A 14,678-nucleotide genomic window follows, 5' to 3' on the forward strand; every position below is an offset into this window, starting at 1 on the left:
TTATTTTATGAAAAAAATAATGAAATACTTCTTGTTGCCTACACCTGACCCTAGTCTTATGCATGGTCTGGAAATGTAACAGGACGTGCTCGGTTACAGATTCCAAGTTTACCTGAATTGAGCTGATCATTCAGCATTGTTGTTTGTGGGATATTGATGTGCACAAAACAGGATCATAGGAACAGGAGAGGGCCCTTGAGCCATTCAATTAGATCATGGCTGATCTGTATCTTAACTCCATCTACACGCCTTGGTTCCGTAACCCTTAATACCCTTGCCTAACAAGTATCTAGCAATCTCAGTTTTGAAATTTTCAATTGACCGAGCCTCAACAGCTTTTTGGAGGAGAGTTCCAGATTTCCACTACCCTTTATGCTAGGAAGTGCTTTCTGACATCACCCCCAAAAGGCCTTGCTCTAATTTTAAGTTTATGCCCCATTGTTCCAGACTCTCCCACCAGAGGAAATAGTTTCTCTCTATCGACCCTATCAATTCCTTTAATCATCTTAAACACCTCAATTAGATCACCCCTTAATCTTCTATACTCAAGGGAATATGGTTGCTGCATTTGTAACACCATTTTTATAACTCAGAACCTGCAGAGACAATTGCACGGTAGTTGTACCAGGACTTGCAGCTACAGTGGTGTCATAATGGCGAGTGAGAGTGGTCTGGTTCTTGTGTGAGCTGATCTCCTTAGCATGCCTTCTTTCATCTTGCACCATTTCAATCATGAAACACAGCAACTATCCACTCCCTGAGCTGCCGTAAAAGCTTGTATTTTAAGGGCCCCCCTTTCACATCCTCTCTTCTTTTACATCTTCCTGTTCTGCTGAATTCTTCAAATGCTTCAATTACAATTGGTTGTCTGATGATTTTGCAGACAATAGTCATCTACTTTTGTTTTTGTATAAACAAACTACAAACCAAAACAATAGCACCCCCTCAAAAAAGAAAACAAAAAAAGTTACATGACTCCATATCAAGACTGGAACACAGATTCCAATAAACCTTTATAAACACCTAAACAAAAGAAAAATACTGCAGCTGCTGCAAATCTGCAATACTCACCAGGTCAGGCAGCATCTGTGGAGAGAGAAAGAGTTAACGTTTCATGATGCGGTCTCCTCTACATTGGGGAGACCAAACGCAAATTGGGTGATCACTTTGCTGCACACTTCCGTTCAGTCTGCAAGCGTGACCCTGAGCTTCCAGTCGCTTACCACTTTATTTCTCTAACCCACTCCCACTCTGACCTCTCTTCTTAGCCTTCTACACCGTTCCAAAAAAGCTCAATGCAAGCTCGAAGAACAGCACCTCATCTTTCTACAAGGCACTTTACAGCCTTCCGGCCTTAACATTGAGTTTAACAACTTTAGATCTTAACCACTGCTCCCATTTTCTCTTGGACAACAGGTGCTGGTAATAGAGGAGGAGGTGTGGGCTGGTGCTTGGGGTGGGGATCCCTTATCGGTACATGAGCAGCGGAGTGGTCCGTACCCTTGGGATCTACCTACCTTTCTCTGCCACATTCCCGGGCCACGGGAACCTTCTCCACTTTGCTAGATTTTTCATGCTTGCCTCCCCCTCTACTATTCTGCTGTAACCATTTACACCTCCTCTGGCCCATCTTTTGTTTCTATACTTGTCCCATTATCGCCCCCTTTTGCCTTGCACCATCATCCCATTTGTCATTTAGTCACTTCTGCCCTCACCCTATCTCTTTGTTCTTACTTTCCTCACCGCCACTTTTCTCTAGCTCTGTACTTGCTTAAAATCTGTTAATCTCTAACATCTTCCAGTTCTGATGAAAGGTCACTGACCTGAAACATTAACCGTTTCTCTCTCCACTGATGCTGCCTGACCTGCTGAGTGTTTCAAGTATTTCCTGTTTTTATTTTACAAATACTTACATTGTTCAGGGTTAGACTTCCCAAATTGCCGAAACCTTCCTCCACGCAAAAGCTCTCCTGTGATAATTGTCCTGGAGGGAAACCGTGTTCTGATCCCTGGGAAACGGTGTCGAGGTGAAGATGGTGAAGACGGGGAAAGGGGCTGTGACGTAGAAAGGTGTGATAAGGATGGAGAGAATGGAGAAGAAACTGGTAGTCTTCCAGCTGTTTCTCTGGAGCCTGAAGGAAGTGAAGATGATTGTTGTCTGGAGTGTTTTGAGGATGCAGAAGACGACAGAACAGATAATGAAGGGATAGACTGAGCTATAAAAGAAGAGATAACTGGTTTTGTCGGAGGACTAGTTCCAAGCTCTCTGTTAGCACTATTGGGGTTTGAGTAGGAATTTGTTAGGTCGGTTGAACGGGAGTGTCCTTGTAAAGTGGAAGAGGATAACGCTGATGAAGAGGAGGTCGATCGGAATGGTACTGAAGAGGAAAATGGTTTACTTTTACCATCAGGTATTCTAGCATTGGCAAAATGGGAAGCAGAAAGACGTTTTGTTGGCAAAAATGAACGTGAGCCTTCTGAAGATACAGAAGAGGAGGACTTGACTGAGGAAGGACGAGACTGAGAGGAAACAGGTTTTCTTTCAGCACCAGATGTCAGCCTGATATTAGAGAAACTAGAACCTGAACTAGGATTTAATAGTGAAAATTTATCTGAATTTTCTGAGGGTGTAGAGGAAGGTTGAACTGATGAAGATGGAAGGGGCTGAGAGGAACTGCTGGAGGAAGTTGGTTTTCTTTCAGAGGAAGAATAGGAAATTCGCTTTCTATCAGCACTAGATAGTACCTTGCTATTACTGGAGTGTGTGTGAGGATCTGCCCATGAAGATCTGCGATAACTTCCTAATGATGTTGAAGACGATAAGACAGAAGAAGGATTAGATCGTGGTGAAACAGAAGTAGAAAATGTGTTTTTTTCAGTCTCGAACACAAGTCTGGTGTTAACAAAACTGGATCCTGAGACAGGATTTCTTTGTGAAGATGAGTGTGATGAAGGGTTAAACTGCTTTGAAACAAATGTGGAAACTGGCTTTTTATCAGGATCAGAGATCACCCTTTGTCTAGTAGAACTAGGCCAAGTCAGGGAAGTTGCAGGTACATTTGTGTGAGAAGTACGTGAATTTGAAGTTCTTGATGATGGCCATGTCAATCTAGGATTAGGCACAGAGAATGACTTTGGTGACTGGGAACTTAAAGACTGTCTATTCAGCATCGAATTACGATAAGATTGCTTCAACTTAATAAAAATGGGATTCTCTTTTTTTTTGTCTTCCTCTTCGGCTTTCTCCTCCTCCTCTTCTTCCTCTACAGTTTCATCTTTCTCTTCTTTGTCCTCCTCTGAATACACAGAAGATGATCTCGTAGATGGGAAAGTTGATGAAGTCAGAAGTTTGGACTGATCTCGATTTGGTTCTTTTGTTTCATTTTGTGTCAGAGCAGGTGACGAGCCAGAAGCAATTTGTTTTCTAAGACTTGCTTTGGAATTAGGTATTCTTAGCTGAGTTGGATATCTGTTGGATGCGATTGCAGAAGAGGTAGATCTCGTTCTAGGTAACAGTTGACCATTTCTCCTTGAGTTTGTAGCTGAATGTTTTGATGGAGTTGAGGGAGAGGAAGGAGGGATTAAGGAGGAGGAAGAGAAAGGCAAGTTTTGAGCTGGCATGGTATCAGAATCAGGTGGCTGTGATGGTGGTGAGCGGGAGTAAGGAAAGGGAGAGGAAGCTTTTCTCGTGTTTGATCTGGAAACAGAGACAGGTTTAGAAACAGATGAAGAAGATGGCAAGCGTGATAAAGGTATTTTGGGTAAGGACTTGGAGGCTGAAGACGACTCAGATGCTGGAGAAGTTTGAGATTTGTCATGGGTCCTATGATGGTAAGTTGTAGCAATATTGCCAGCTACCAAGAAAACCAGAGCAAATTGTTCAGTATAAATGCTACTTTCCTGTAAAACAAAACATATGAGCTGCTTTTGAAATGAAAATAAAAGCAGCTGATTACTCTTGAAAGTTTTTAATATCTTTTAATAGCCGTGCTCTATCATATGATCAAAGAGACTGCTTCCTTTTAATCCTTTTTTTAAAACTGGAAAGCCAAGCAAGCATTCAAACAGAACAGGCTGGAAACTCTGAGAAGTAGTGCAGCAAGTAATACACAGAAAATGACAACTAATGTTGCACAGAATAGCCAATTAAAATGATTGCAGTTGTTTGAGTCAACATGAATGGTAACTTATAAAATCAGGAGGGGAAGATGAGGACAGTGATTTATTTAATCTGTTAGTAGGCTGTGCCTCTCAACAAACTGCGGGCAAAGGACTGCCAACAACTTAAATGTTTACCTCTTCTACCGATAACTGTTTCTTTCCAACTTAGAATGCATTTAAGCTTAGTTTTCATGAGAACAGAGAAATGTAAACAGTAAGAGATCCTTAGAACAAATAAGCTTGCCAACTTCTGATGGATCAAATCCACCTATTTGTCTTAAATTACTCCTCAGCCCTTTCTCTCTGCAGATATGCATCCAATTAGTTGTTGAACCATTTATAATGTCCACCCCCTCTGGTAACTAGCAGCACATGGATGCATAATGACATCCTGGTGTAGCACCACTGGATACACTGCTCCTGAAATGCTGCATGTGCCTGTGGCCAAATATGCCAACCTCACAAGATATAATGAGCTCAGTTCATTTATAAATGCATTGATGGCGCCCGACACATAGCATGATGCATTGGGATCATCATGGGGTTGGGGATGGTGGGGTGGGAGGGGGTGGTGGTGGAGAGAGCTGAAATGTCAGGCACCAGCAGCAATGGAAGAGCTGCTAGCTGCTCTTACAGTGCTGCCATTTTTTGGCACAAAGAATTGGTTTGGGGCAAAATGAACCCTTTCATTGATTATTCATTATAGGCCAAAGAACAGCACGAGGCAAATGGGGCACTGAACAAGCTTCAGCATCCCATAATGCAGGGAGTTGCTGCTTGATGCTCACCAGTGCTTCAGGCACCAATCATCGCATTATTGGCAACCATGGGCTCGATATTAGGAGGGCTGCGAGTTCGCGGCGGGGGGGGCGACTGGGTAACGCGCCCGGTGAAATCAGTCTGCCCCGTGCGCGATAGCAGCCTAATTGGATCCACTTACCTGGTCTTCCAGGTTCCCCGCAGCTGAGCTGCGTGTCGGGCGGACTGCGCATACGCAGTAAGGTCTGTCAGCTGGAGGAGCTCTATTTAAAGGGGCAGTCCTCCACTGACTGATGCTGCAACAAATAGGAAAAATTACAGCATGGAGCAGCCCAGGGGGAAGGCTGCTCCCAGGTTTAATGATGCCTCACTCCAGGTATCATTGGATGGGGTGAGGAGGAGGAGGAAGGGGGGGGGGACAGAGATCTTCCCCCACGGCGGGTGGGAGGAAGCGACCTGCCTCTGCCACCAAGGCCTGGCTCGAGGTGGCAGAGGAGGTCACCTGCACCACCAACATATCGCCCACCTGCATGCAGTGCAGGAGGCGCTGCAATGACGTAAGTAGGTCAGCCAAAGTGAGTACACTTACTCATTCCCCTACACTCCATCTGCCACATCACCGCCCCCACCCCACATCTCCTTCTGCACTGCCAACACTACTCTGTCACATCACCCCTCACACCCACTCAAACCTCATCCTCATCTTACCTGCACTTACTCACCTCGCCAGTACTCATCCTGCCACTACCACTCAACCCAATCCTCAGACAATCTCATGGATCTATCTCATACTCACCCTCTTATGCATCTCTTTCACAGTCAGCCTCACTCAACCTGCCACTACCTGTGCTGCAGCCACAGGGCATGCATCAGATATGTGCAGTAGGAAGCGTAAGGCAAACATGTCGTGAGCATGAAGGGGATGCACAAGGGTGTTTGAGGGTTTGTCATGGTTTTTTCTTATATTTAATTTCTGACCAACTCATATCACATATTATATTGGCATCACTACTGCCACGTCTTTGCGAATCTTGTCTGGTTTGTGCAATAATGCCCTTTCCTGAGGATCACAATGAAGACCCACACCTGATGCCACCCATTGTGTCACTGCAGAGTGGGTGTAGGTGTATTTGCAGGGCTCTTTTGTGCAGACGACTGAGAGACGTCGGCGATGTCCCCGGTGGCACCCTGGAAGGATGCGGAGGAGAAGTTCTTGAGGGCAGTGGTGACTTTGACAGCGACAGGTAAGAAGATGGTGCTCGGGCCAGCCGGGAGCAGCTCGGCATGAAGGAGGCTGCAGATGTCCACGACTACATGTCGAGTGACTCTGAGCCTCCATGTGCACTGCTGCTCAGAGAGGTCCAGGAAGCTGAGCCTCGGTCTGTGGACCCTGTGACAAGGGTAGTGCCCTCTGCGAAGCATCTCTCTCTGCGGTTGCCCTCCCTCCTGCTGTGCAGGTGGATGTGTCAAAGCACTGTGTTGTGAAGCTCCACGTGTCAGAGGTGGACGGCGTGGCCGGCGAGGCTGGTGATGCTGTTCGCCCTCCGAGGAGGTCATGACTGCAGCTACGGCGGCCCCCATCCAGAAGATGTACATCTGAGGGGGTCCGCAAGGTAGGTACATGTGTCTGGACACTGGGGTAAGTGTGCAAGTTTGTGAATTTGATAATTAGGAGGAGGGTGGTGGAGGCCAAACTTTGTCCAAAGTGACAGAGTGGCCTCCTGCAATGAGTGAGGGTCTCCCCCCCCCCCCCCCCACCACCTGTCAAATGGACCTTTGCAGCTGCCACAGGCTGATGGCTGCAACACGTCCATTTCCCCCAGTACGGGAAACAGTCCCAGTTGTTTCTAAAATCCCACCCCTCCTAAAATATTCCCTTAATCAGGTCTGTTAACGACCTGAAATAGCAGAATAAATACTTTAAGTGGCACCCCGCCGGCTTTAATTGCCTGCGGGAGTCCCACATGCGGGGGCTGCGCGCGCACGTCGGCGCGTCTGTGGGGAACCCGGAAGTGGGCGGGTTGGAGCCGGGCTCCCATGATTATAAACTACAGAAAATACAAAAGGGTAGGAATTCTGATTCTGTTCTTACTACTCTGTGGTTTTCTGCCTTATGTTTGTAATCAAACTAAAACTCAGGCAGAGCAAAGCAATTACTTGTACTATTAAACATGTACACGCAGAAACTTACTGGGTCAGATGTTACAAATGAGTGCTCCCAGAATAGAGCTAATGGGTTTGAAATCATGCAAAGACATTGACCTCATCATCCAAATTCCAATATGCACTCCCTTGAGCCTGAAGTTCTACACCAGGAGTTAATTTAATTAGTATTTATTCTCATGATGTGGGCGTTGCTAGCATGGCCAGCAGTTGTTGCTCATCCCTAGTTGCCCTAAGAATATGGTGATGAGCCTTCTTTTTGAAGGATATGATACAACTTGAAGGGTTTGCTACATTTTTTAAACTGAATTCAAATTCTCAAACTGCCATGGTGGGATTTGAGCTCACGTTCTCCGAATTACAAGTCCAACAATATAACCACTAAGTTACCATAGCCCATAATTCATAAAATCTATCCCATTAGTCCTTAGCCCTTTTCCCTTTTAAGCATGACTCACTATGTCGCACATTGAAGCTACTAAGCGACCCACACCTTTTCCAAAAGGAAAATAGCCACACCCTACAAAAATAGAAAATGCTAGAAACATGCAGGTCAGTCAGCATCTATAGAGAGAAAACACCCCAAGCATTAATCTGTCTTACTGCTTTACAGATGTTGACTGACCTGTGTGTTTCCAACTTTTTCTGTTTTCGTATTTTAGACAACAGCGGTTTCTATAACATAGATCCACTACTCTGGATTGATACCCATGTGGCCAGTTGACAATCTACCCCCCTTGTTGCTTAAATTCCATTCTTGTATCAAAGTATAACCAGGAATAACACATTAGCGTACAATTATTTGGCACTTTCGCCTGAAATGTCTCTTTCCTTAGCGGAGGCACTAGCCTAGTAGTAAATACATTAATCGTTCATAATTTAATACCCATGGTATAATTTCATGGCCCAAATAAGAGGGTCTGAGATTTTAAGTGCAACGTTAGTTGTGATGGACTGTGTTCAGATAGAACTTGCAAAGCAGCTAAAGAATGTCATCAAGCTAGTGACAAGCTTGGAGCTGATAAAAGGTCACATCACAAGGGAGTACAATGCTTACTTTTTGGCATAGCGATACTGAGGGTTTTAGACTGAGGACCTTGTCCTCTCCGATTTGCTGCTCGGATTTTGAAAACATAGCGCTCCCCAGGCTGCAGATCATCAACTATGGCAGTTGTAACGTCCCCAGTAAAAGTAATAGCCTTTGCTCCGAATGGTTTGAGAGCCGGGGCGTATGAAACAATGTATTCTGAAATGATTTGGCAGATGGTTGGAAGGAGACAACTGAAAACAACTCTTTTTCCAGTGGAGGGACTGTATGGGAAGAACGAATCACAGGGTGCATAGCTAATGTTTACTGATTAGCAATGCACTACATAACAACCAGAGTCTGTTACAAAATGAGATGGTATTAAGACAGGATGCACTGACCCGGTCCATGGAACCTACAACCAACTAGATAGAAAACATACTAAATAAACAAAGAACAATTGCATTTATAGAACTATTGGTCCAGAATTTGTTGTCAAAATAACAGTGAGGCTACCGGTGCTCACTGTTATTTATGCGCAAATCGCACAGCAACTTCAGGCAAGGGCAGACGCGCAGTTAAATGGAAAAATCCGGAAGTTGCTGTCCAAGATGCGGTGCTCCGCCATTACCTTTGCGAAACGGCGTCTTGCTGTCTGGCTCACCATTCAAATGCATTGAACGGCGTGAAGTTCCTCTACTTACGTAGTAGATAAGAACTAAAGTCGCCACGGACAGCTAGGGCTTGTCCATTTCAGTCTAAATATCCTTTTTAATGGCGTGATAAGTATAAATTACTGCCAAACAACCTCTCTGGCATTGAAAATTAACTATTACAAGTGTGGAGTCTCATTCCTTCAGGTTTTAATTGTTATTGGAGATATTAAAAAAAAATTAAATCTTCTTTAACTTTTCCTTTCTGTCTCTTTTTTCTCTCTCTCTTAATCCTATTTTTCTTTGTTTTTTTATTTCTGTTTCTGTACCTGATTTGACACTGAATTCACTATTTTAACTTACACTTCCTTGTTCAGACTCTGTGCTGTTCATTTAACAATCCATCAATCTTGGTTAAGGAGATATAGTTGCTTGCCCCATTCACAGATGCCCTGTAGAGGGCGCCACGCCGAATCCATCTCCCCGCTTATAGCAACTTGCAGTGCACAATCTCATGGATATTAAATGGGCAAGGGCAAGTCTAACTAACTGTGGGTGCTGTTCGTTGACTGGCTACAGCAAATTCTGGGCCATTAATATATATTAACTGGTATATGTCAAAAAAATAGATTAAATTAAAACAATTACCTTAACTTCTGCAAAATAATGCCTTATGACCTTGATATTTCTCCACAAGAGTTTTCCATTTTTATTCATGTAATTCTAAGGTAACACATTTAACTGAATATTCATGACATAGTGAATATATAATGACATTTAGATCATCAGTATAATTATACATTTATTAAAACATAGATTTAAATGCAAATAAATTAATATATTATTTTGGTGAACAGTAATGGTTATATTTAAAGAACATAATCTTTATCTCGCCAATTTGTTCTGCCAATTTTCTCCCCTTCCTTCCTCTCCTGAAGGTGTTACTGGGTATGGTCCTACAAACAGCAGGCACGCACCAGTACCTCGCCCAAGTGACCATTATTGACCTGTGTACATTGACGGGGAATGTTGGCAGACTCTATTATGGGAGGGCATTGTATATTGAATATACTGTATATTTTCTGTCAGCTCTAATATGACATGACACTTCGGTGCCAAAATTGGGAAATTCTACCCCTAGCATGGAGTCTCGCTTGACAGGAGGGCAGATCAGAGCACGGCCACCTAACCTCTGGGCTCGATTCTTCGATCTGTACTCTCATTGAGAGACTTTCACCCACTTTCATTGGAGCTAATGAGCCCATGAAAGCAAGTAAAGGGACGAATGCATTTTGATAACTAGCAGGAGTATCTTTCTGAAATTGGTGGCATAGTTTCCAGTTCCTTCAGTAGTACTGTCCTGGTATAGGCCCTGAAATTACACCAATGTACAAATGTCAAGGCGTTCATCTGAAATTCCTCCTTCCGTTATTTAGTTGAGGTGTTACTGGGTTAACACGTTCATTGAAACAGTTGAGAGATGCATTTCAGACTAGCGCATTGATGTACGTATGCTGGTAACATATGGCATCATTTCAGGAATGTCATATATGGCAATAATAAAACAAATAGATAAACCACTTCTTTGCTCTCCACAGGTTAAAATATGTTTACATTGTCAATGGTTTTGAAGTATCAATGGAAACAGAAGTATTTTAGCATTGATACCCACCAGCACTGGCTTAGTCTGGCTGTGCAGGTGAACATCCTGCTAATGCTCTCTCCTTAATTTTGTTTTCTGGGAAAAGTTTATATTTAGCTACATTTTCTTGGAGATTGTTCAACTTTCTATTCACATGATCTTGTGAACACTTCGGCAGTAACTGAGTTACATTTCCGAGAAACAGTAACAAATATAAGGCATGAACCTACTAGACTGGATGTACAGTAACAACTGCTCTCATCTCCATGGTGAGGATTCCACTTGATGTAATATAACAAAGATTCACTTTTCATCTCTTTGTACATCATCTTGTAAAGCAGAAAGGGATACAATTGGGTGTCATTCACTGATTTTAACATTACCAATGAAAAATCTACCTGTGACCTTTCCCTTGGAGTCACTAGGAGGGTCCCAGGATGCAGTCACTGCGGTTCCTTTTTCACCTAATGGCTTCACCTCAAAGTTCTCAGGGCTGGAAGTAGGAACTGCATTTGAAAGTCAGTAAGAGGGATAATTACCACAAAGAACAGGGCAAAAACTTTCCCACTCATTAACCTTCTTTCATTAAAACCGAAAAAAAATTAGTGAGGGTGGGAATTCACAATAAGTAATGGGTAAGTAGTATTGTGTTGTTCTCAAACTGAAATTTAACTTAGCTTAAGTGAAGAAGGGGGGGTGGGAGGGAAGGGGGGAAAGAAGGGGAAGGGGGGAAAGAAGGGGTGTAGAAGGGCATCGGCATCAGAGAGATTTCTGCAAAAGCAAAAGAGCTCGAGTACAGCTGAGTGAGGACAGAGCTGGGTGAATCGCTAAACGGAGTGAGTTGCTAAGCAGAGTGAAGACGGTAATTTGGTGAGTGGGGGGGGGGGGGGGGGAGGAGGTTCTAATTAATTTAAACAGAAGAACAGCAAATGGGGAGAGTGGCACATTTTAAGTAAATAAAATTTAATTACATGTAAATAAATAATTAATAAACAGAATTTAAGGGGGTACTAAATTAAAACATATATACATTAGAAATGTGCGTGTATATATATATTTAAAAAAAGTGTCATAGTCGGTACAGCACAAGAGGAGGCTATTCGGCCCATCGTGCCTGTGCCAGCTCTTTGAAACAGCTATCTAATTAGTCCCATTCCCCTGCTCTTTCCCCATAGCCCTGTAAATTTTTCCCTTCAAGTATTTATCCAATTCCCTTTTGAAAGTCACTATTGAATCTGCTTCCACCACGCTTTCAGGCAGTGCATTCCAGATCATTACAACTCGCTGCATAAAAAAATTTCCTCATGTTTCCTCTGGCTCTTTTGCTGATCACCTTAAATCTGTATCCTCTGGTTACCGACCCTTCTGCCACTGGAAACGGTTTCTCCTTATTTACTCTGTCAAAACCTTTCATGAATTTGAACGCCTCTATTAAATCTCCCCTTAACCTTCTCTATTCTAAGGAGGACAACTCCAGCTTCTCCAGTCTCTCCTCATAACTGAAGTCCCTTATCACGGTTATCATTCTAGTAAATCTCTTCTGCACCCTCTCTAAGGCCTTGACTTCCTTCCTAAAGCGTGGTGCCCAGAATTGAACACAATACTCCAGTGTTTTATAATGGTTTAGCATAACTTCCTTGTTTTTGTACTCTGTGCCTCTATTAATAAAGCCCAGGATTCCCCCATATGCTTTTTTAAAAAAAAACAGCCTGCTCAACTTGTCCTGCCACCTTCAAAGTCTTGTGTATGTGAACCTCCAGGTCTCTCTGTTCCTGCACCCCCTTTAAAATTGCACCATTTAGTTTGTATTGCCTCTGCTTAGTCTTTCTACCAAAATGTATCAATTCACACTTCGCTGTTAAATTTCATCTGCCATATGTCTGCCCACTTCACTAGTCTATGTCCTCCTGAAGTCTGCTACTATCCTTCACATCGTTTACTACATTTCCGAGTTTCGTATCACCTGCAAACTTTGAAATTATACCCTCTATACCCAAGTCCAGTTTGTTAAGATATATTAAAAAGAGCAATGGTCCCAATACTGTATACCTCCCTCCAGTCTGAAAAATAATTGTTCACCACTACTCTCTGCCCCTTAACCAATTTTGTATCCATGCTGCCACGGCCCCTTTAATCCCATGGGCTTTAATTTTGCTAACAAGTCTATTGTGTGGTACTTTATCAAATGCCTTTTAAAAATTAATGTAAACATCAACTGCACTACCCTCATCAAGCCTCTCTGTTACTTCATCAAATAGCTCAATCAAGTTAGTCAAACACGAGTTTTCTTTAACAAATCTGTGCTGACTTTCATTTATTAGCCCATATTTTTCCAAGTGCCAATTAATTTTGTCCCGGATTATTGTCTCTAAAAGTTTCCCACCACCGACGTTAGGCTGACTGGCCTAACAGGGGTGTAACATTTGCAATCCCCCAGTCCTCTGGCATCATCCCCATATACGAACAATGATGGACAGGAAAAGACCCTCTAGTGCATCCAGCCTGTCCCACACAACTGTGATACCTTGTGCATCACATTATACACTCTCCACTCCCACACCATGTCATCTCCCGTGAGAGGCAAAAAACCCCAGCCAATTTGGGAGAAAAAAATCTGAAAATTTCCTCTCTGACCCCTTTGGCGATCCAAACGAGTCCAAGAGATCGCCCTGGCCCTGATTTCTGTGCATTACATTACCTACCTTTTGTAAGAGGTGATTTCTGTCTCAGCCAGAAACAGGTCCAGCTCACGTTTGAAGGAATTCAGCGAATCGGCATCCGCACGAGCCGGCAGCTGTTCCAGAGGTCCACTCGCCTCTTGGAAAGGAACCATCTGCTAACATTTAACCTAGATCTGATTTTGTACAACTTAAAATTGTGACCCCTGGTCCTCCCTAATGTATTTAATTGGAACAAACTGTCAACTGGAACACAATCTATTCCCTCATCGTTTTACAAACCTCAATCAGATCATCCCTAGGTCTATGCTTCTCAAGTGTAGAGTCCCAGCTATTTTAGCCCTTCTTGATAACTAAGATGCTTTAAGCTGAGTATTAGTCTAGTGCCCCTCCTCTGCACCCTATCCAAAGCCTCAATGTCACCCACCATGTGAGACGACCAAAACTGGACAACAGTATTCCAAATGAGGCCTGACCAAGGTCTTGTACAACGACAAAATAATATACTTTGTCTTGTAGTCACTTGTCCTACAAATGCACCCCAAAACTTTATTTGCGCCATCTATCGTATCACGGCATTGCTCACGAACCTTTAGAGACCTATACACTATCACGTCCAGATGACTTTTTTTCTTCACCTGCTTTTATCTAAGAGGATTGGGAGATTGTGGCCAGAGCCTCCACAAATTTCAACCTTACTTTCCTCAGTAACCTAGGATGCCTCCTATCTGAACCGGGTGATTTTTCTATTTTGAGTATTGCCAATCTTTTAAGTACTTTCTCTTTACCCTATCCAATATCGCTGTTACCTCCTCCTTTACTGCTACAATGGCAGCATCCTCTTCTCTAGTGAAGATGGAAGCAAAGTATTCATTTAGTATCTCAGCCATGCAGTCTGTCTCTACAAGATCTCCATTTTTGTCCCTAATTGGTCCAACCCTTCCTTTGGCTACCCTTTTACTATTTATATGTTTATACAAGACTTTTGGGTTCCCTTTTATATTAACTGATAATCTATTCTCATCCTCTCTCTTTGCCCCTCTTATTCCCTTTTTTAGATCTCCTCTGTACTTTCTGTATTCAGCCTGGTTCTCTACCGTATTATGAACCTTACATTCATCATGAGCCACCTTTTTTTGTTTCATTTTAATCTCTAGTCTTTAATCTTTAGTCATCCAGGGAGCTCTAGCTTTGGATGCCCTGCTTTTCCCCCTCCAGGGAATGTATCTACTCTGTACCTGAACCAACTCCTCCTTGAAGGCCTCCCATTGTTCATTTACTATTTTGCCTACCAATTTATGATTCCAATCCATCAAGGCAAGATCCCTTTTTAACTCACTGAAATCAGCCCTCCTCCAGTGCTCATTTTCACATTTGATTGTGACTGTAACTATTCTAAACCTGATGATATTATGATCATTGTTCCCCAAGTGCTCCCCCACTGAAACATGCTCCACCTGCTCCGCTTCATTCCCCAAAACTAGATCCAGCACTGCTTCCTTCCTGGTTGGGATGGAAACAAACTGTTCCAGAAAGTTCTCCAACACATTTCAGGAATTCCTCCCCGTCTTTGTCCTTTACACGGTTACTGTCCC

The 14,678-nt window shown here is 43.2% G+C and overlaps 1 protein-coding gene across 2 annotated transcripts in view; it reads right to left on the minus strand.

Moving 5' to 3' along the window:
- fndc1 (fibronectin type III domain containing 1) overlaps nt 1-14,678 on the minus strand; it is a 331,091-nt gene that overhangs the window by 122,702 nt on the left and 193,711 nt on the right. For both annotated transcript variants that reach the window (XR_010963686.1, XM_067989150.1), the window contains exons 10-12: nt 10,804-10,911; nt 8,141-8,329; nt 1,914-3,854 (exon numbers count right to left, since the gene is read on the minus strand). Coding sequence is in view for 1 of the 2 variants with exons in the window: in XM_067989150.1 (XP_067845251.1) it covers nt 1,914-3,854; nt 8,141-8,329; nt 10,804-10,911 (2,238 nt within the window). In the remaining variant the exon portion in view is untranslated. The remainder of the gene's footprint in view (nt 1-1,913; nt 3,855-8,140; nt 8,330-10,803; nt 10,912-14,678) is intronic.

Source organism: Heptranchias perlo, chromosome 8 (assembly GCF_035084215.1).
Source record: "Heptranchias perlo isolate sHepPer1 chromosome 8, sHepPer1.hap1, whole genome shotgun sequence".
NCBI lineage: Eukaryota > Metazoa > Chordata > Chondrichthyes > Hexanchiformes > Hexanchidae > Heptranchias > Heptranchias perlo.